This window comes from Chiloscyllium plagiosum, chromosome 11 (genome assembly GCF_004010195.1).
Source record: "Chiloscyllium plagiosum isolate BGI_BamShark_2017 chromosome 11, ASM401019v2, whole genome shotgun sequence".
Taxonomy (NCBI): Eukaryota; Metazoa; Chordata; class Chondrichthyes; order Orectolobiformes; family Hemiscylliidae; genus Chiloscyllium; species Chiloscyllium plagiosum.
Genome location: NC_057720.1, coordinates 61,996,892 through 62,017,575, shown reverse-complemented (window position 1 = coordinate 62,017,575; position 20,684 = coordinate 61,996,892). Strand labels below are relative to the sequence as shown.

At 39.2% G+C, this 20,684-nt stretch overlaps 1 protein-coding gene across 1 annotated transcript in view; it reads right to left on the bottom strand.

Moving 5' to 3' along the window:
* nmnat2 (nicotinamide nucleotide adenylyltransferase 2) overlaps positions 1-12,291 on the bottom strand; it is a 257,728-nt gene extending 245,437 nt beyond the window's left edge. Inside the window, exon 1 of the mRNA XM_043699527.1 lies at positions 12,082-12,291. Coding sequence (XP_043555462.1) covers positions 12,082-12,166 — 85 coding nt within the window. The 5' untranslated portion in view covers positions 12,167-12,291. The remainder of the gene's footprint in view (positions 1-12,081) is intronic.
* Positions 12,292-20,684: the final 8,393 nt, after the last annotated feature.

Sequence of the window (20,684 nt, the reverse complement as noted above, 5' to 3'; positions counted from 1 at the left end):
CACAAGATGAAATTATATAAAATTACAAAATTACAATCCCAGCAAGTATTAAGCAACCAAATAAAAACCCCACTCAGAAACATCCCCCAATAATCAATTAAACTGCGCGAGCTATAGATAAGAGTCCAAAGAAAGGATAACAAACGAGCCCCTCACCCTCAAGGAAAGATGGAGAAGAGAAAGAGGAAGAAAGGAGGAGGAAAAATCAAAAGTAAAGTCATTATCCATACAGTTCAAGTTCCGCAGTCTATTTGAGGGCATCCAGGAATTCTTTTACTTTTTCCAGTGATCTGAAGTTATATACAGATCCTCCATGACTAATGTGCAGCGTTGCCGGATATTGCATACAATATTGAATATTGAATATTTAAATCCCTCAGACGCTTCTTTGTTTCATCAAATGCCTTCCTCTTATGGACCACAACCGGAGAGAAGTCCTGGAACAACATTATCCTGGAGCCCTTGTACATCATGGCATGGGGGTCCTTCCCCAAGATTTGGAGGCCTCCAACAGCATTTGTTTTTCCCTGTAATGTTAAAGTCGAACTTGGACCAGGCGGGGGCGCTGGTCCGACCGGGGCCTGTGCACAGCAACCCGGTGGACTCTGCTCAACCCGCATCCGGCCCAGCTCTGACTCCAATTTCAGCAGCTGTGGGAGCCATTGCTCCAGGAAATCCACAAGCTGAACTTCCTCCTCCTGTTCGGGAAGGTGCAGAAACTGAATATTTTTCCGATGACCTCAATTTTTGAGGTCATTGATATGTTCCTCTAAGGTCCGGACACGACGTTCCAGATCCCGGACCTGTCCCATGGATGACTCAGCAGTGGTCTCCGAGGCCGCGGCCTGTTTCTCCGCCCCTCCGACACGCTGCCCAAGTTTCCCGATCTCTCAGTCATGCTTCTGCAGCATGACCGAGATCGACTCCCACCTGGACCGGGTCTCTTCGATGGACGCATCAATCTTCTCTCGGAGTTTAATGAACTCTGAAATTAGGCTCGCCTCTGCAGATAAGTCCCCTGGGCCGGCCGTGGATGTCTCTGTTGCTTCGGGGTGGGTGGGAGAATGTGTAGGGAGTTCCCTGCCTGCTGCAAACTGCGAAAGCCTTTGCCTTTGGTCATTTTAAAAATGCAATAAATTGCCAAAGTTTGATGCAGAATGGTCAAAACTGCTGGGCAAAATCTGTTTTAAACAATTTAGCAGATGAGGTGAGGGTGGATACCCCACTTTGCCTGAGTCTTGGGCAGAGCTCTGCAGATTCAAACTTACTGGGTCACTGCCATCTTTGATCTCAAGATCACATATCTTAAAGTTCTGATGCTGCTAACGCTCTTAGTGGTGTATATCAGCATTTGCGCAATCATTGCTGGATTGCCATAGATTGACATTGTCAAGGCTGAAAACACAAATAGTAAAGAAACATTTCGATCTATTGAAATTGTTACAAATTCAGGATTCCCATACATTTAGACAGCACTCTCTACGAGCCCAGATATATAAACTACAGTCAGAGTGAACAGAAATGACTTGCATTTATATCACATATTTCACTACCTCAGGGCATTGCATAGTATTTTACACACTATAGTATACTTTTTGTATCATCAATGTTATATAACAGGGAATCTGGCAGTCAATTTGCACATAAAGCCCTGTAAACAGCACTGAGAAATTCTAGGTATGATTATTAACTTTAGGAATAAATATTAGCCAGGACAGAAAGGATAATTCCTTGCTATCTGACCAAAAGAGCAGACGGATATCAGCCTCAATCACATGCTGATGTTTCAGGAATGGGATATGTTCTTTCAATTCTCTGAAATAGAAACTACAGTTACCATTGAATAATCTATTGTCTGCTATATGTAGACTTAGTGATAACCCAAGTTGGCAATCAGAGTGCAGGTTGTGCACGATAAACTCTTCAACAACATTGAAAATAAACAATAGGTCATACGTCTCATGCTAAAATTGTGGACCAGATTTACCACTTGAATTTCACATGGAAGCAAACTTAGTGTGTTTAATTTGCACAATACTGTTTAGACGATAATTGTTCACTAATTATTTCCAAATATAAAGTAACAAATATGTTCTACAGATCTTACGGAATGGTAAGCTGAGCACTATAAATACACTTGAACATGGACCTCTGCATCATCTTAAGGGTGCAGAAATACAATTACACTGAGTGAACCAGCCATCCTAATGCCCAGCCATACTCCTTAATTCTCTTAAATCTGGACTTGCTTCTTTGTAGGAAATGGAGTCATTTTTCAAGGGGCCAATAATTGTAGCATTCGCTGTAGTCAATGGAGCATGTGCAGTTTCCTGAACTATAATTTTCCTTGTTTAAGCCAGAAACAAATTTAATAGTCTACGGAAAAGGCTTAAATTTCTTCATGGCAAACATCCCTATTATCGTTTCACTGACCAAATATGGTAGGGGAACTTGAATAGGTCTTGATTACAGGCAATAATTAGACAGAGGCATTATCACTTTAGCTGGTAGGTATTTCTCAGGCAGCGTTTTGTATTGCATAAAATTTGGACCCCTAACTAACAATAGATAAAATTCCTCCAGAAGCAATGACAATATTTTATTTCAAAATCACTGCGTATTGGCCTGGGTATAATTTCACATAAACAAAGTATAATGCAAAAATATTTTTGGAACATGATACAAGGCAAGATTCTTTGTTTAATGCTTTAGTGCCAGTTAAATATGGGTGTGCTAAAAGTCGGATAGCTGAACTGAATCATCAATTAAATTGTGGAAATTCACATCCCATGTTATACATAAATCTGTCTTTCTCTTTCAGACTCAAAGAAATCTCTTATGCATCTCTATGGTTCTCAGTGTTTTTCCTTATTCTTAAACAATGTGCACCAGTCATAGCCCATAGGATAACCAGACAGCAGAGTCTTAAACTATTTGATCACAACTACGGACTCCAAATGAAGAAGCAAAACTCCAGGTGTCCTCCAATGCAACACATTGGAAATGGAGAAAGAGGGCAGAATAGTAGGAAGGTCAACATCAAAAATGAGAAATCATTAAAGCGTGGTACTTAAAGTCCCAGCTTTCTTGGCGTCCAAATTCTCTGCATTTTCACTTAATCCAGAAAATAAATTCCACAGAAGTTCAGGGATTTTGACTTTTAATGGATTGGTTCGTGTTAACTGGACTATTTGCATGACGACAACCACATCAAAACAATTAAGTTGACAAATGCACTAAAAACAATAAAAAGTAACAAAGCCTGTGCCATATCAATTATTCCTCTTCCCTTTCCTGAAATTCATAAGTTGATATTATTTTTAATTGGTTACTCCAAAGCTATTTCACCTGTTTATATATGCATTGTGCAAGCTCATCAAATGCACGGTTGTAAAGTTAGCCATTTTCCAGAATATATTGCTCCGACTCTGATGGGAGGAATGTATGGACAGTCAAGCCTCACGAGTTGCGCCATTTGTATAAATGTTTTGATTCAATCAAAACTGACCATCTGTTTCCCTTTTGTATTGCTATCCAACATAAAAAAAAGAATTTCACCTGGCTTCCTTCATGAAATCAAAATAATCTGTTTCTTATAAAGCAAACCACACTCTTAAAAATAGAAGCTAAAACTGAAATTAGAATTACATCAACTTTTAATCCAAAACCAAACACATTCATATAACACAAAGGACAATAAAGATTCTGGAGAGATGATATTTTGAAAGAAAAACATCTTTATTGGCCAATGATCTGAAAAACAAAGGATAGCAAAAACACACAATGGATTGTAAAGGTTTCTACAGTGCACTAAGACAAATATGGGTCCATTAAAAACAAAAGCTTGACACTATCTAGGGCAAAGCAGCACACTTGCTTGACATCACATCCACAAGCATCCACTTCTTCCATGACTGATGTCCTGTCACAGCAGTGTGTAATATCTACAAGGTGAATTGCAGTACCTTACTAAGACTCCTTTGAGAATATATTCTGCAATCTTTACCACCTAGAAACACAAGGACAGCTGATATATGGGAACACCACAACCTGAAAGTTGCCTTGCAAGCCACTCATCACCCTGACTTGGAAATATATCACCGTTCCTTCACTGGGTCAAAATACTGGATTTCCCTCCCCTCCCTAATGGGTCTATCTACACCACATGGACTGCAGCAGTTCAAGGAGGAAGCTCATCACCACCTTGTCAACAGCAACTAGGGTAAGCAATAAATGCAGCAACATCAACATCCCATATGTGAATAAAAAACATCAGGAAAATTTGCAATAGGAAATAGCAAAATGGCAGGAAAACTAAATGATTACTTTGTGTCTATTTTCACTAAGGAAGGTACAAGGAATCTCCAAGAGTGGAGATCCAAGTAACGTGGGATAAGCAGGAGCTAAAGGAAAATACTATCAGTAAGAATGCTGTACTAGAGAAATTAGTGATGCTGAAAGTTAATAAGTCCTTGGAATTTGATAGTCTACATTCCAGAGTATTGGGAGGGGTTGCTGCAGCGATAGTTGATGCATTGGTAATCATCTTCTAATATTCGATTTTGGAATGATTCCTGCAGTTTTGAAGCCTCTAAAGGTCACCCATTATTTAAGAAAGGAGTAAGGGAAAAAACATAGGAAAGGTCAGACCTATCAGCCTTACATCAGTGGCAGGGAAAATGCTTGACTCTATCAGCAAGAACTTGATAAATTGGATAAAAATTATTTGACTAACCTTTGCCAGCATGGATTTTTGAATGGAAATTCGTGTTTGGTAAACTTGTTGGGTGTTTCTGAGGAAATTCTGAACACAATTGTTACATGAGAGTGGATAAGTATATCTGGATTTTCAGAAGGCTCTTGATGAGATCCACCACAGAAGGTTAGTTACCAAACCAAAAGCACATAGGAAAGGAGGTAATGTGGTAAAGGAGGTAATAAACATGGATTAAGGACTGGCTAAAAGACAGAAAGCAAAGAGTATGAATAAATGAGTCATTCTCGCATTGGCAGACTTTATCTAGTGGGATTCTGCAAGGATCAGTACTTGGGGCACCAACTGTTCACAATGTAACTCAATGATTTGGAGGTGGGGATCAAATGTAATATTTCCAAATTTGCAGATTACACAAAACTAAACAGGAATGTGTGTTGTGAAGAAGATGTAAAATGTTTTCAAGGGAATTTAGACAGGCTTAGTGTTTTGAACAAAAAGATGCAAATGGAATATAATGTGTAAAAATGTGAGGCTCTCCCTTTTAGGGAGAACAAATGTGTAGAGTATTCCTTAAATGGTGATAGGTTGGAAAGTGTGGATATGCAAAGAGATTTGTCAATAAGTCACTGATGGCTAACATGCAGGTGTAATGAGCAATTAAGAAGGCAAATGGAATGCTAGCCTTTATTGCAAGAGGACTTGAGTACAGGAGCAATGAAACCTTGCTTCAATTGTATAGAACTTTAGTTAGATCGCACCTGAACTACTGCGTGCAGTTTTGGTTTTCTTACCTCATCAAAGACATTATTGCAACAGGAGGAATGCAATAAAGTCTCACCAGATTTGTTCCCACAATGGCAGGACTGTCCTAGTAAGAGAAATTGGGCAACTTGGGCCTGTAGTCTCTAGAGTTTCAAAGAATGAGAGGGGATTGCAATGAAACTTACAAAATACTGAATGGGGTAATTAGGTAAAATGTTTCTTCTGGCTGGTGGTCCAGAACCAAAGGGAACAATTTAAAAGTAAGGGGGATGTTACTTAGGACTGAAATAAGGACAACAATTTTTTTAGTTAGAGTGTGTTGAATCTTTGGATTCTCTAACCCAGAGGGTTGTGGAAGCTTGGGCCCTTGAGTTTACTTAAAGTAGAGGTAGATTTTTAAAAAAATTATCAACATGCAAAAGGCTATGGGAATAGTGTGGGTAAAAGACATTGAAATGTTCAACTAGCCATGATCATATTAAATAGTGAAGCAGGCATGATGGACTGAATGGCTTATTCCTGTTTCTGTGTTTCTCTGTTCCTATGGATTCTCACAGACCACTGGGTTTCTGCTTGGTGAAAATGAATTGCTGACAGCTGTGTATCAATGATACAGCTTCCACACAAGGATTCAGTTTGGATGGAACTCAAGCTGGATCCACGACTTTAGAAAGTGGCGACAGGTCAGCTTTTCAAGTTTTACAAAGCAATCATCACATGAAATGCGAAAATGTTACCAGGTTCCCATGTACTTCAACTAAAGTGAAGGAAAAAGATTAGATGTGCGACCAGAGTGTTGCTTTGAAGGACATTTCCTTCTTCGTAGACCTTCTAGATTTGTGAAATAACAAATCAAGCTCATTAAGAATTGCGAGGAAAAAAATTAGCACAGGGCCCCAGAGTCTCTTCCAAAGGCAGGTATTCCAGTAATTCCAACAACCCCATGTCTTATCTTCCTAAACTATTTGCTTAGCTGTTTTCCAAAGTCATTTGGCTATCTGTAATCATGACCCACATTGAACTAGTGATTTAATTTACTATCCAGGGAACATTCAAACCCTTGGTAAAAACCTTTCTACTGATACAATTCTGACACAAGGAGACAGTCAAACTTATGGACGCTGCACCAATATTCAACTGGCACTGATTTTTAGTCAATGTATTGAACTCTGAATCACAATTTTGTGATTGTGTTCAGTTCAGTTTTCACAATTCAGTTTGATTACCACAATTTATTAATTCTGAGCAACTTTCTGTTCAAAGTAAATGCTGTCAAATAACCTGTTTTTGTAATTTAATTTCTTTCTTAATCATTGATGGAAGGTGCCCAGTGTACAGTACCCAAGGATACTGCAGTTTCAACCTAATTCTTCTCAATTGTTCATTCTCTGAAATTCTATCTATCTCCCTTTAATCATATTTAGTAAATTGAAACTGTCCATCTGCACCATCTCCTTCACTGTCAATTTTACACACTCTCTACAGTGAATTAAAGCTGGATTGCATGTATTATCCTTCTTTTGAGCTCTGTGAATTTGATGAAATTACCAAGCTAGTAAACATTAGTTGGACCTCTGTCAAATTGTTACTTCCTTTATGTGATGAAATTTGCCTTGTTTGTTGGACTTTGCCAAAACTGTTTCATACTTTGATCTCAAATTGCAGATCAGTGTGATTTACTGCAAGATCACAGGAAAAGGAATAAGGGTGCTGTTGAGTTCGTTAAAAAGACTGCTCTTTTAACTTTCAAATGAATATGAAAGACATTCTATCATGCCAAACTAAAGAAAAAACATTTGGCACACGTCTGCGGAGACAATAATTGTTTTTCACTGTACTTTAATCTGATTATTTGATCAGGACATCACATAAAGCAATATTGGAGTTACCACTAGCATTATAGACAGTTAGAATTCAACATTTTAAGGTCACTGATGCAGAAATTAAGACATTTTTAAAATAGGTATCAGTGTTTAAAGACATGGCTAACAAATGCAATTCACACATTTCGCGGTAAATCATCAATCAGTATACTTGTAAAATTAGAAAACTGTAGCTACTGGTGGCTGCTTAATTACTTTTTCCAGTGTCACATTTATTTCCTGTCTTAGAGAGTATTGTTAACAATTCAGGGTCTTTTGCTGGCTTCCACAAAGCTCAATATCATCATCACCATCATCTATCACTCTAATGTTACAAAAGCCAGAGCACACAGAATTGATTTAATCTATGTCAATAATTAGAATGACTGAAACTAAGCTTACTACATCACTAAAGACAAGGAGATCGATCTACTGCTAGTAACAGTGGACAAGTGGACAGCCAAGTATTAATATTTTATTACCATTTTCATGTAGATCCTATATCAGACATGAAAGTCTAGAGGAAAAAAGATCAGGGGGCTTTGATCAACAATGCGTTTTGGCTATGATCTTTATCTGAACCAAGTCTACCGTGGCTATATATTCCAGGTTACAGAACATATCCATTATGTTCACTGGAGATCTTCGTACAAACCTGGCAACACATAACCACCTTGTTGATAATCTGTATTAATTAGTGAGAAATCTGTTTCAAATTCTAAATTACCATCACAGGCATAAAACATTCAGTCAAGAAGGATCAGAACAGTAAAAACAATCATCAAAATAATATTTCTTAAATTAAGATTGGCAATGTTTATATCTGTTATCCTCCCACTCTCATTTTGTTTCATCCTTTTCCACATTATTTGAAAATGAGCTGTTATTTTCGTCCCCCAATTTGTAGGCATCTGCATCTCTTACCAACCAAAAGCAATCATTTGGCAGTTAATTTCAATGATCAAATTGTACTTCATTTTAACTGTCAAATGTAGATTTTAGAATAAATCCTGGATTATAAACTGTTGCATATTATCAACCTTGAAAATTCCTTGGGAACAACAATAATAAAACACAAAAATATTCAGGGACTGCTGACTAAGAATGATAAGAAACATGGCTAGCTACCAAAATGCCTTGCTGGGTACAATCCAGAAGCTGCATCCTAAACTGTACCTGAAGCTGTATCCTTTGCTGATGGCAAGTTGTATTAATCATCCACCCAAGCATACAGCCAAGCATAAAATCCATGCCCAGGCAAAAATCTGTGGGGTTTTATGGAAGCAGTTGAGAGTTAAGGAAATGCCACATTCAGGTAAGTATTACTCTTCTTTGAAATCAAATTGAAGTTTGAACTCGTTTAGCCATCAATGAAGCACATCATGTTAAAGATCTTGTAATCAAAGAAGATTTTCAATTTTCACGTGACACTCTTATCCTATAAAAGTCCATTCAAAACATAAAATAAAAGAACTGTTCTTAATGAGGAAAGATTTTAAAATGTCAACTTAACAGAGCTGAGAAACTATTTTGTTATGCCTGGCTGTTTGACCACATTACCAAGACCCCAAAGCACATTTGGCTGATTCTCAAATTCAGGTCATAGTCAGTTTTGTGGATAGAGATTTACTCAAATGAAGGATTTGATGGACAAAACATAAAAGATCAAAGAGAATTGAGCATTTTCAGTTGCATGAATAATTCAGAATGCGAAGAACCCTATGCCCAGTGGTATGTAACTAAACTCATTGCTTTTTTCTTTTGATTCACGCAAAAAATATTTTATATCTAACTTTCTTCTTTTCCTTCACTATATTTGATTCAAAAAGTGGAAAACATGTTTTCTTCATTTCCATTTTGCAGTGTCTAAAATGTCACTGCAGCAATTATTTCATTTGCAAAATAATTGGGAATTATTTTTAAACATAAGCCAGGTCAGATCACTTCTTTATCTATTATAATTTAAATTACTTTACCTTCACACAGTTCTCTTTCAGTTTCCAAAGAATGAAGTGTTGGCTTTCTTCTAAACTCAACTGCTTTAAATTTGTTCTAAGCTCTCAAATTTTCATCATAAACATTTGTGTCATTTTAATTAATTTAATGGCTCTTATATTTCCATATGAAATAAATTAGATAAAATGAGCAGTTGTATTCTCATTTCAAAGGTGTTTTATTTTTGTCTTTTCAATTTAAATTCTACAATACAAGTGATTAATTGCATTGTATCCAGACAAAAGCCTGTGAATCAAGGCTCTACCACCAAATGTACTTTTAATATATGGAATTGCAATAAAGGCATTTTATCCTGTTATTAAACTGTGTGTATCAGTCACAACATTCTTTTCAACTATAATACAAGAGTTCTTCAAACCTATTCGCTCCAGTTTTGTAAAACATTACAATCATCTAAACATACCGATTAGTAACAAAGACATTTTCATCCTGGAAGGTTTGCATCAGCACATTTTTATTGAAAAGGCTATGACTTTAAGCTACAGGGAAATGTTAATATACAGCAAAACAGATGAGCCAGCTAAAATTTATGAATAAAAAATATTCTAAATCATACTGTTCCAATATTAGGCCCTTTTATACAGACCTTCTTTAATAATGCTCTATCATCTGTATCCTCATCACAGATCATTGCAAAACTTAAACCGAATACTTAAACTGGGTCTGAACAATTTCACACAAGCCTGTCTGGTCTGTAAACAACCTGCCTGGAATGTAATAACAAATCCATTCCGCCTCAGTGCATGTACACAAAATGCATCAGTACGTATGTACACACAAACATTAAGTGTGCACCTCTCTGTACTCCAGGTGTTCTTTCATGTTTCCATGCTATACATCTCTATGACTCTATGTCTCTTCCTTTCCTTAATCTTTTTGCTTACATTTTTTTTCAGCACTCTTGCACAGTGGTAGGATTATCTATCTGGGATATTGCAGATTCAGACATGCTCTCAAAATTCAAATATAAAGCTTTCACAGAGCAAAGAAAAACTTTTACTCTAAATCTATTAAATTTGTACACATCATCTTCGCCTATGGAGGGCCAGCTACTTAATTATCTTGTTGATGCGTTATTAATTACTGTCCATTACTTTGCTCTGACTCTTTGGATAATATCAAGCAGCCATTTTATCATGGGCTCTCCTGAAGGCTGTCTTTTTATGCATTTCCTGTTAAACATAAAAGGTCATCCTGGACAGAGCCACTCTGCTTCTGATCACTGATGCTGCAATTGAAAGTGTATTAATAGGCATGGAATGACACAGACAACTGTGGCCTCCAGATGATTCATTGTGGAAGCCAATTATTTCATTCCCCTAGGCATTGGGGACATGTCTTGCTCAAAGAAGGAGGCAGATGCAAATGGATAGAATTCTTGCAGCGGCGATTGATGCCTGCGTATGTCTAAGATGCTTGAACAAAAAGGAAGCAGCCAGTATTGCAGCCCAGCACTATCAGTTCCCCTGTGCGTACAATCGAACCACCGTGAGGTTGCAGCCTGCCAATTAGGCAGTTCACTGGAAATTTCCACTTCTCCCAAAGTGCCTCCGAGCCACTGCGATTGTCTGTGCTATCCTCGGCTCCCCCCCCCCCCCACTTCATCCATCATATTTCCGAGAATCTGCCATCAGCAGCTTCCCTGTTCCTGCCCATCCACTGAGTATCCATCACTCAGCGCCTTCTTCACGTTGAGTAACAGCTAACACAGCTCGTCACCCAACTGCAACAATCTAGCACCTTTCAAACCAAATGGCCACAAGCTTCCATCATGACTTCAACGCAACAAAACTCGCACCGGCTCCTGGTTATTACAAACTAAGAACGCTGCAAGATCTTCTTGGTTCCGTTTGTGCTGAAACGTTCACTATTTCTAATAAAAGATCACATCAAAATCAAATCACAGATCGGCCTGTATTTGGGCAAAAAAAAAACACACAAGTTTCTAGGTCGCACACCTCCTCCAACTCCCAGGTACCAACAGTTTCTAAAGGACTCCTCTCAACAACTTCCCCATCTAATGGTGCTTTCCCCCCTCCTCCTTAAATCCATTTCACAACACTTGGGCCATCAGCCCTTCCGATTCCTCAACAAATCATCCAATTAAACTCAAAGTGCATTTGGACATAGGAGGATTGAACTTTTTGTACAATCAATCGACACAAAAAGTGGGGCACAGAAATCCAGCCTTCCCCTGCTTCTAGACAATCCGGTACATCTACACAAATAAATTGTTGTAGGTGGCAAGTGTGGTGGTAAGCGTTACAAAAAACACAGCTATCCTGCAGAAAGCTGACATGTGCATGGTACTGCTGTTTACCGCCTAAACCGAGACTGTTCTCCACCAGGGCGTGAGCAGTCTCAGAGTGATTGGGAAACAAGATATACCAGGGATGTTTCAGCGTCCTTTGGAAATGTTGTGATGTTGCAGTTAGCTCGCTGGACTGGGCTCGGAGTGCAGCCAGGGATTCCCGGCCGTGTCTTTCAGCACCACACGCCTTGGACAGCGAACAAAGGGAAAGCAGCCGGGGCTCCAGTGGCAAACTCTTCATACATTCACTAAGCCTTGTCCTCCTCAGTTTGAAGAGGATTTTGGTCGGACACGGGCATTTATTTTCAATGAATGAATTAAGTGATTCATTGGGAGCGACGTGCAAAGACAGGCTCCTCTTAAAACTAAACAGCAGCACCGGTTAGCTTTAGATGGGGAGGGGGAATCCTTACCAAACATCTGAATGTGTCCTTTAGTGATGGGATTGAAGCTCCCACAGGCCAGCAGGATAACGTGGGTTTTAGTAGGCTCGGCCATGCTTGCTGGCTGTCTGGTTGTCGGCTGCTGTCTGCAGTGTCTGGAGGCGCCGCTCCCACTGTTTGCCAGCTCTAGCTGCCTCGCTGCTCACACTCACTGCGTCACCCATTGATTAGGAGGCAGCTCTTCCCTCTTTTATTTCTTTGTTTGCTGTCCCCCTTCGCCTGCTGAGTTTCACCACCCTCTATTTGTCTCTGGAGAGTCGTATACCAGCTCCAGTTTACACCAGCGCAGCCGCTCATTGTAGTGATTATGTTCTTGCTGGTGGGATCTGAGGGATTATTTTCGCTATTTAAATAACTTTCTATATTCCCCCCCCCCCCCCCCCCAAGCCCACCCCCATCACCAGAACCCCGCACCTCCTCCTCTGGTTTAGAATTCCGCATGTTTTATGACATATATTTTGTCTGAATCCGATTTTCTTTCAATCTGGTCTGCAGCGTTACAAATCCCAGATTTCACACTGCTGCTGTTCCGGCTCTAACTGAAAATGAGCAAGATGCAATTTCAGGGTCAACTTTATCACAACTCTGTTCCATTCATGATCATATCGACGTCTTGATCATGACAATCTGCAAACGTAAAGACATAGAGTCATTGAGATGTTTTCAGCCTAGAAACAGGCTCGTCGGTCTATGCCGACCAGATATCCTAACCTAGTCTAGTCCTTAATGTAGGTTTGCCGGCTGAGCTGGAAGGTTCATTACAGCTCAGCGAGCAAACCTACATCCAGAACCTCAAGCTGAGCTACAAATCTTCTCAAAATTCACTCGTCCAGTCCCACTTGCCAGCACTTGGCCCATATCCTTCTAAACCCTCCCTATTCATATACCCATCAAGATGCCTTTTAAATGTTGCAATTGTACCAGCCTCCATCATTTCCTCTGGCAGGTCATTCCATACATGCACCACCCTCTGTGTGAAAAAGTTGCCTCTTAGGTCTCTTTCATATCTTTTCCCTCTCACCCTAAACCTATGCCCTCTAGTACTGGGCTCCCTCACTGCAGAGCAAAAAAAACCTTGTCTATTTACCTTAACCATGACCCTAACAATTTTATAAACCTCAAAATGGTAACCCCTCAGCCTCCAATTCTTCAGAGAAAACAGTCCCAGCCTATTCAGCCTCTCTCTACAGTTCAAATCCTCCAATCCTGACAACATTCTTGTAAATCCGATGACAGTTGGATTTGTTACACCAAGAGGCTGTAACTCACTGCCCCGAATGGGTGGTAAGGTCAGAGTACCTCATCACACTTAAACAAATTGGATGCTCAGCAGTGATGCCTTAACCAGGAGAAAATGAGGACTACAGATGGTTGAGATTAGAGTCAAGAGTGTGGTACTGGAAAAGCACAGCAGGTCGGGCAGCATCCGAGGAGCAGGAAAATTGACATTTCAGGCAAAAGCCCTTCATCAGGAAGTGCTTAAACTTGCCTTAACCCACAGGTCCATGGACCAAGAACTGAAAAGTGGAGTAAGGCCGGAAAACTCTTCCGTGACTGCCACAGAGACAATAGGCCAAATTGCCTCATTCAGTGCCATAAGTGTTCTATTTTGCATGCATGACTAGAGTCAATAATGTTTTCATGTGCCAAGATTTATTAGGGTGGTACCAAGTATCAAACACTTCTGAGAAACTGGACAAGCTGGTATTTGGGTAATTTTGAATCACTTGAGAAAATAAAGGACTTTCTGCCTATCTACTGTAATAGTGCTCTTAGCAAAACAGTCAGTTTCACTCCTGGACTTGATCCCCTGTACAGAACCTCCCATGCTACATGAGGTTAAACCCTGGAATGCACTTTTTGAAAATATAGTGGAAGTAGATTCAATCAAAAAGTTAGAGGAAATTGGATTACTATATGAACAAATGTGTCAGGTTATATGTGGAGTTGGCAAGGGAATGGCATTACAGTAGCAACTCTCATTCAGAGAGTCAGTACAGATATGACAATGAATGGCCTCACTTCAAAGAGTCATACTCATAGAGATGTACAGCACGGAAACAGACCCTTCAGTCCAACTTGTCCATGCCCACCAGTTACCCTAAACCAATCTCATCTCACTTGCCAGCACTTGGCCCACATCCCTCGAAACCTTTCCTATCCATATACCCATCTAGATGCCCCCTCAATGTTGCAATTGTACCAGCTTCCTCTGGCAGCTCATTCCATGCACGCACCACCCTCTGCATGAAAAGGTTGCCTCTTAGGTCCTTTTAAAATTTTTCCCCACTCACCCTAAACTTATGCCCTCTAGTTCTGGACTCTTCCACTCTTATGATATTATGAACCCTCTATCAGGTCACCCTTCAGTCTCCGAAGCTCCAGGGAAAACAGCCCTAGCCAATTCAGCGTCTCCCTATAACTCAAATCCTCTAATCCTGGCAACATCCTTGTAAATCATACAGTATCAATTCTGTGATTCTATAATTTCATCTCTTAATTTAATTCTAGATCTAAATGGAGGAAATTGTATATGTGAGTCTAAATTGTGGAGACTCATTTGGGTGGATTAAAGTCTCACCTATGCTTTAACAGCCACTAAAATACTAGTCAGTCTCAGGGAGTTTACTGCAATCGTTTCGGGAACGTCTACATGTTTTTATTATATAAAATACTGCAACATATTATTGGCAACAACCAGTTATTTATCTTGCAACTATCCAACTGCTTCAAAATTTCGCAGGCAAAAAAACCTGAAGACTACGGTCAACTGCGCAAGTGCGGAATGTAATTTCAACAATACCCCACAAGGCAATGCAGCCAGGGTCTGCTTCATATTAATCATATGTTTGACGTTCAGGAATTATTCTAAATTTGTAACAAAGAGAGCACTTAAAATAATTTACAATTCATAGTAAACAACTGCTTTGCAATAGTGTTCTTTCTAGTATTATAATGCCAATAACCTGCCCAGAAACAATTTACGCTTTTAACAGTAAACATACTAAACTTGAATAAATATAGAACAATACCTCTAAAACGCATTTCATTTTAAAGGTGTTTATGGGGCTTATCTCTAGTCATCTTTAAATAAATAAATCTTTTCAATCTGGACAGGAGTCGTGTTGGAAACACTGCATATTCCAATATGACAGAATACCATTTTCTTTCAATCCTTTGCATCATTCTTTAATATTTAAATTTAAACATGCAATGAGACATTTTAGAGGATGAGAATTCAGTGCACATGAAGAAGGAAATGTTAATAGCTTAACCCAAAGTTAGCACTACTACCTCACAGCATTCGGGCCTAAGTTCAATCCTAGCCTCGCAGTTGTCTGTGTGCAGTTTGCACATTTGCCATGTCTCTGGGTTTCCCCCCACAGTCCAAATATGTGCGGGTTAGATAGTGAGTGGTTACAGGGATGGGTCTGTGTGGGATACCCTTTTTGAGGGGTGGGATGGTCTGAACTTGATGGACTGAATGGCCTGCTTCCACACTGATCCTAAAATGATTTATCAAAGTAAAACAATGAGATAACTAAAGTCCATTGCCTACTGTTCCATTTGGAAACTCCAGGAAGTGATGGGTCCTGGATAATCATATATGAAGGAAATGCCTCCACTTGCTTGAATTTGGCTTCAGGACTTCCAAGCTTGAGGTACAGCTGGAGTATACTTGTTCCAATCAAAGACTCTCCCATCCTCACTGCTTCTCCAGTCAGATCTCCTCTCTCCCGTTCTTACTTTGCCTCCAATCATAGATGCTCCTGCAGTCACAGGTGTCTTGCACCTCAGGCTTGCCTATCCTCCAGTTATAGCTGATGTTTCTTCCATTCTTTCTCCAGATGGCTTACACTTTTGCCATTAAAAAGCCCCATTCTTGCTCCAGCTTCCTGTTGTGAACAGTCTGCTTTTACAATGTGTGGTACATTCCAGATTGTGTGTGCCCATGGATATGGACAGGTTGACGAAGCTTTGCTTGGGATTCTGATATTTAAAAAAAACCTAATAACCAGGCTGCATGAACTTCAGCATAGATGGGACAGGGAGAAAAGGAGAGTGGTAGCAATGTTGAAGAAATGAATGATTAAAGCACTGGAGGGGGATGTTGTCATTGAAGCCAAAGACAGAGACTTTTGGTTAGCGCTGAAGAACAATATAAAAGTAATTGCACTTTCTGACGTATACTATAAGCCATCAAATGATGAGAAAAAAGTTAGGGAAGTAAGTTTATAGGCAAGTTACAAAGAGATGCAAATTATAAAGTAGATATGTCGATTTCAATTCTCCTAATTTACACTTCAGTAGTAACAGTGAAAACAATCAAACCCAACGAGGAAGGAAGAATCCACATGGATCTAGGGCAAATATAAAATGGAGCAAGTGGAGTGTGTTTTAGTGGGAGAATATGTTGGGAATTGTGACTGTAATAACAAGTTTTGAATAGGTATGGAAATGCATCATGGTTGCAGCAATATCAGTTTATGTAAAGTTGAGAAATAATGAAGGCAAGAAGTTTATGTGGGAGTGATTTATAGGCTCTCTGACAATAAGTACACTGGAGGCTGAGGGGCTCAGGAATAAATAATGGAAACTTGTGAGAAATGTGTGGCAATATTATAGGTGATTTTAATCTAAAAATAAATTGGATGAATCAGATTGGCAAAGGCAGCCTATAAAATGAGTTCATGGAGTGTTTTCAGGACAATTTCTTAGAGCAGCATGTTCTAGTGCTACATCAAGGTGGAAAGGACTGAATCAGCTCCCTTCTTTTATATCGTCCTTAGTTGCTTACAAAGCAAGTTTTTAATTCTTTTTAGCAGCAGCGATGTCACACATCAATTAATTGTAATATGAGTTCACAATTAATGAGCTAATTACAAGGTTTTCTTGAGCGAAAGAAAAAGGAATTTCATTTCTTAATATTCCTGAGAAAATAAAAAAAAGGGCATCAGACATACATAGAAACAGACATATGAAGTTATAGATGGGGATACCATTCAGAACAAAAATGAAGAATCAAGGAAGGCAGTTTAAAAATTCATTAGAGTTCTTCGTTGTTGGGTGACTTGTAACGTCAGCTGTCGTGACATTTTTTGGTATTATGGAGCTCTCAAAAAACACTTCCCTGATTGGTTTTTCTCCAAACACTGTTTTTGAGAGATTGGGGGAAACAAGGAGAGAAGGTGTCTTCCAGTTTTATTAAAATCTATTTTCCTTTTCTCTGTTCTACTCCAAAAGTTGTTGCATGAAATATGATTCCTTTGTGTATCTCCATGTTGATTTTTATTGATTGGCTCAAGCTAAATAATATGCAAGTGATTATCATTTCAATACTTCCAGAAAGGTGTAATCAAACAAGGAAATACAAATCTAAGCACTGGTTCCAGTCATTTGATTACATGTTAGTTTCATTTCAGACTGGGTCTTGTTTATGAAGAATTTCGTGAGCTTGGTTGAACTCAGTTAGATGACCCTTGCAGCCATCTGTGATTTTCCTTTTTAAAACCTTTTAGTTCACGAAAGATCCCAAGAATTAAAAATTTGATGATGCTAAGCCACCTAGCCTCCACATCCCTGGACACTATGGGTAATTTAAGCATGACCAATCCACCTAACCTGCATATCTTTGGATTGTGGGAGCAAACATGCAGACACAGGGAGAACATGCAAACTCCACATAGACAGTCATCCAAATACCTGGTGCTGTGAGGCAGCAGTACTGACCACAGAGCCACCGTGCCATCCTAATACATGAGTCAACCAGTGAACAGACTATACTAAATCTGGTAATATGCAATGAGATAGCATGAATTAATGATCTCATAGTGAGTATATTCCTGCTAGCAGTAATAATACTATGATTGGATTTCACATTCAGTTTAAGAGTGAAAATATGGGATCTAAGACTAGTGTTTTAAACATAAATAAGATAAATTGCAAGGTCAAAAACAGTTGGATTAAGCAAACTGGGAGCTCAGGGTAAGGAATAAGTCATTAAATAAACTGTGGTAAATATTTAAGGAGATATTTTAGAACATTCAACAAAAAACATTCCAGTGAGAAAAAGAGAATCCAGGGGAAAGGTGCACTATTCCTGTACAACAAAGGAAAACAAAGATAGTATCAAATTGAAAGAACAAGCATATAATTCTGTAAAACTGACAAACAAATCTCAAGATTGGACAGAATGTATAGAACACCAAAGAATCGCTAAAAGATTGGTAACGAGAAAGAAGGAGTACAAGTGAAAACTAGCCAGAAATACAAAAATACATAGAGTAAAGAAGAAGTGAAGTGAGCATTGACACATCAGAGTGTTAGGCGAAAGTGAGGACTGCAGATGCTGGAGATTAGAGTCGAGAGTGTGGTGCTGTGAAGGTTAGAGTTGAGAGTGTGGTGCTGTGGAGATAAGTTGAGAGTGTGGTGCAGAGTGTTAATCAGGGGAATTAATAATGGCAAATAAGGAAATAGTAAATGAATTGATAGATTGCATATGCTTTTGCTGCAGAGGAAGTAGAAAATATTCCAGAAATCATTGTGAACTAAGAAGGGAGGAAGAAAGTTACAACTATTACAGTCATATGGGAAAGAATGATGAGAAAATAATTGGAACTGAAATCTAGCAAGTTCCCAAGTTCTGATGGACTTCATTCTGGGGTCTGAAAGGAAATAAATGCATTCCTAACTTCCCAAAACTCCCTAGATTCTGGAATGGTTTAATCAGATTGGAAAACAGTGTGAGTACCTCCTTTATGCAAGAAGGGAAGGAGATAAAAAGCAGGAAACTGCAGGCAGTTAGCTTAACAACTATCACAGTGAAAATGCTTTAATCCACAACTAAAGGAGGTTATTATGGGGCACTCAATACAATCAAGCAGAGTCAACATAGTTTTGGGAAAGGGAAAGAGGATTAATTAATTGGAGTGTTTGAGGAAGTAACAAACAACCCGATTAAAGGGGAACCTGTAAATGTGTGGCACTTAGACTTCTGGAAGGAATTTTGACAATGTATAACATCAAAGATTGCGATGAAAAATAAGAACCCTTAGCATTGTGAGTAACACAGTAGGATGGAGAGAGAATTGGTTTGCGAACAGGAAACAGAGAGTAGGCATATATGGATAAATTTTAGTTGAGAAGATGAGCTGATGGGTGCCATAGAGATCACTATTGGGGTTTCTGTTATTTACAAGTTACCAAGACTTGATGAGATTCTGAGTGTATTGTGGTCAAATTTGCAGATGACATAAAGTTAGGCATGAAAATAAGATGTGAGAAATCCACAAAAGGATAGAGAAAGATTATGTGAGTGGGCAAAAAAAATGACAGATGAACATAGAACATAGAACATAGAACATAGAAGAATACAGCGCAGTACAGGCCCTTTGGCCCTCGATGTTGTGCCGATCCAAGCCCACCTAACCTATACTAACCCACTATCCTCCATATACCTATCCAATGCCCGCTTAAATGCCCATAAAGAGGGAGAGTCCACCACTGCTACTGGCAGGGCATTCCATGAACGATATGAATGGTAATGACATTACACAACTAGACATATACAATGAATATTTATTTAAATGCCATACCCTGCCAAATGTAACAATATCTCCAGACTGATTAAACACCACATCTCTAAATCTCAGATCCCAACCATTGTATCACTCTGGGCTCATACCTGACTTTCAAGAGCACACTCTTAAGCATTTAACACTGTTGCAAACCACACAGTCAGGTCTTACAGTGCACACACACACTATCAGCTATTCAACTATTTTGACCAGATTACATGGTACTCTTTGGGGATCTTCACTCTCTCCTTCAGGACACGATGTGCACATCCATAGGCTGCAGGAGATATCCTGAGGGTCATAGGTACAGCTGGATTTCCTTATTCCCACAGAGGAGATGGTGCTCAGCACCTTGCTGCAGTCATAGCTAATAGCCAACACTGAAATCATTGAAGGTGGCACTGTTATTAAACCTAACTCTCTTTCTCACACTCCACCCACCACACTCCGACTTTCGTATCATCCGCAAACTTGCTCACCCAACCTTCTAACCCCTCTTCCAGGTCATTTATAAAAATGACAAACAGCAATGGTCCCAAAACAGATCCTTGCGGAACTCCATGAAGAAACTTTGCCATCAACTACTACCCTCTGTCTTCTTCCATCCAGCCAATTCCTAATCCAAACCTCCAACTCACCCTCAATGCCATGGTGTATTGTTATGTGACATATTTGTTTTATATATTTTTAATATCATTTATTTTAGCTTTTGATATTGAACAATGCCACATTGGCTTCCATCAATCTGTATGAAGGGGCTAAACATTCACTTGTGAGGTTGTCTGGGACTTTTTAGAAAATAAAACAACGATACGAGTCAGACAATTCCTGGAGTGCGAATGGGAATTTATTTTCTTTGGGAAATCTTTTACTAGCTGATAGAAGAAACAGCAAAGTGCATTAAGCTTTCAGTTAAAAGGATCTTTATTGCTTATGCTTCAGGAAAACATCCAGAGCTTGGAAAGTCTTTTGGTTTCAGTTTGTGGTGGAGGTTTA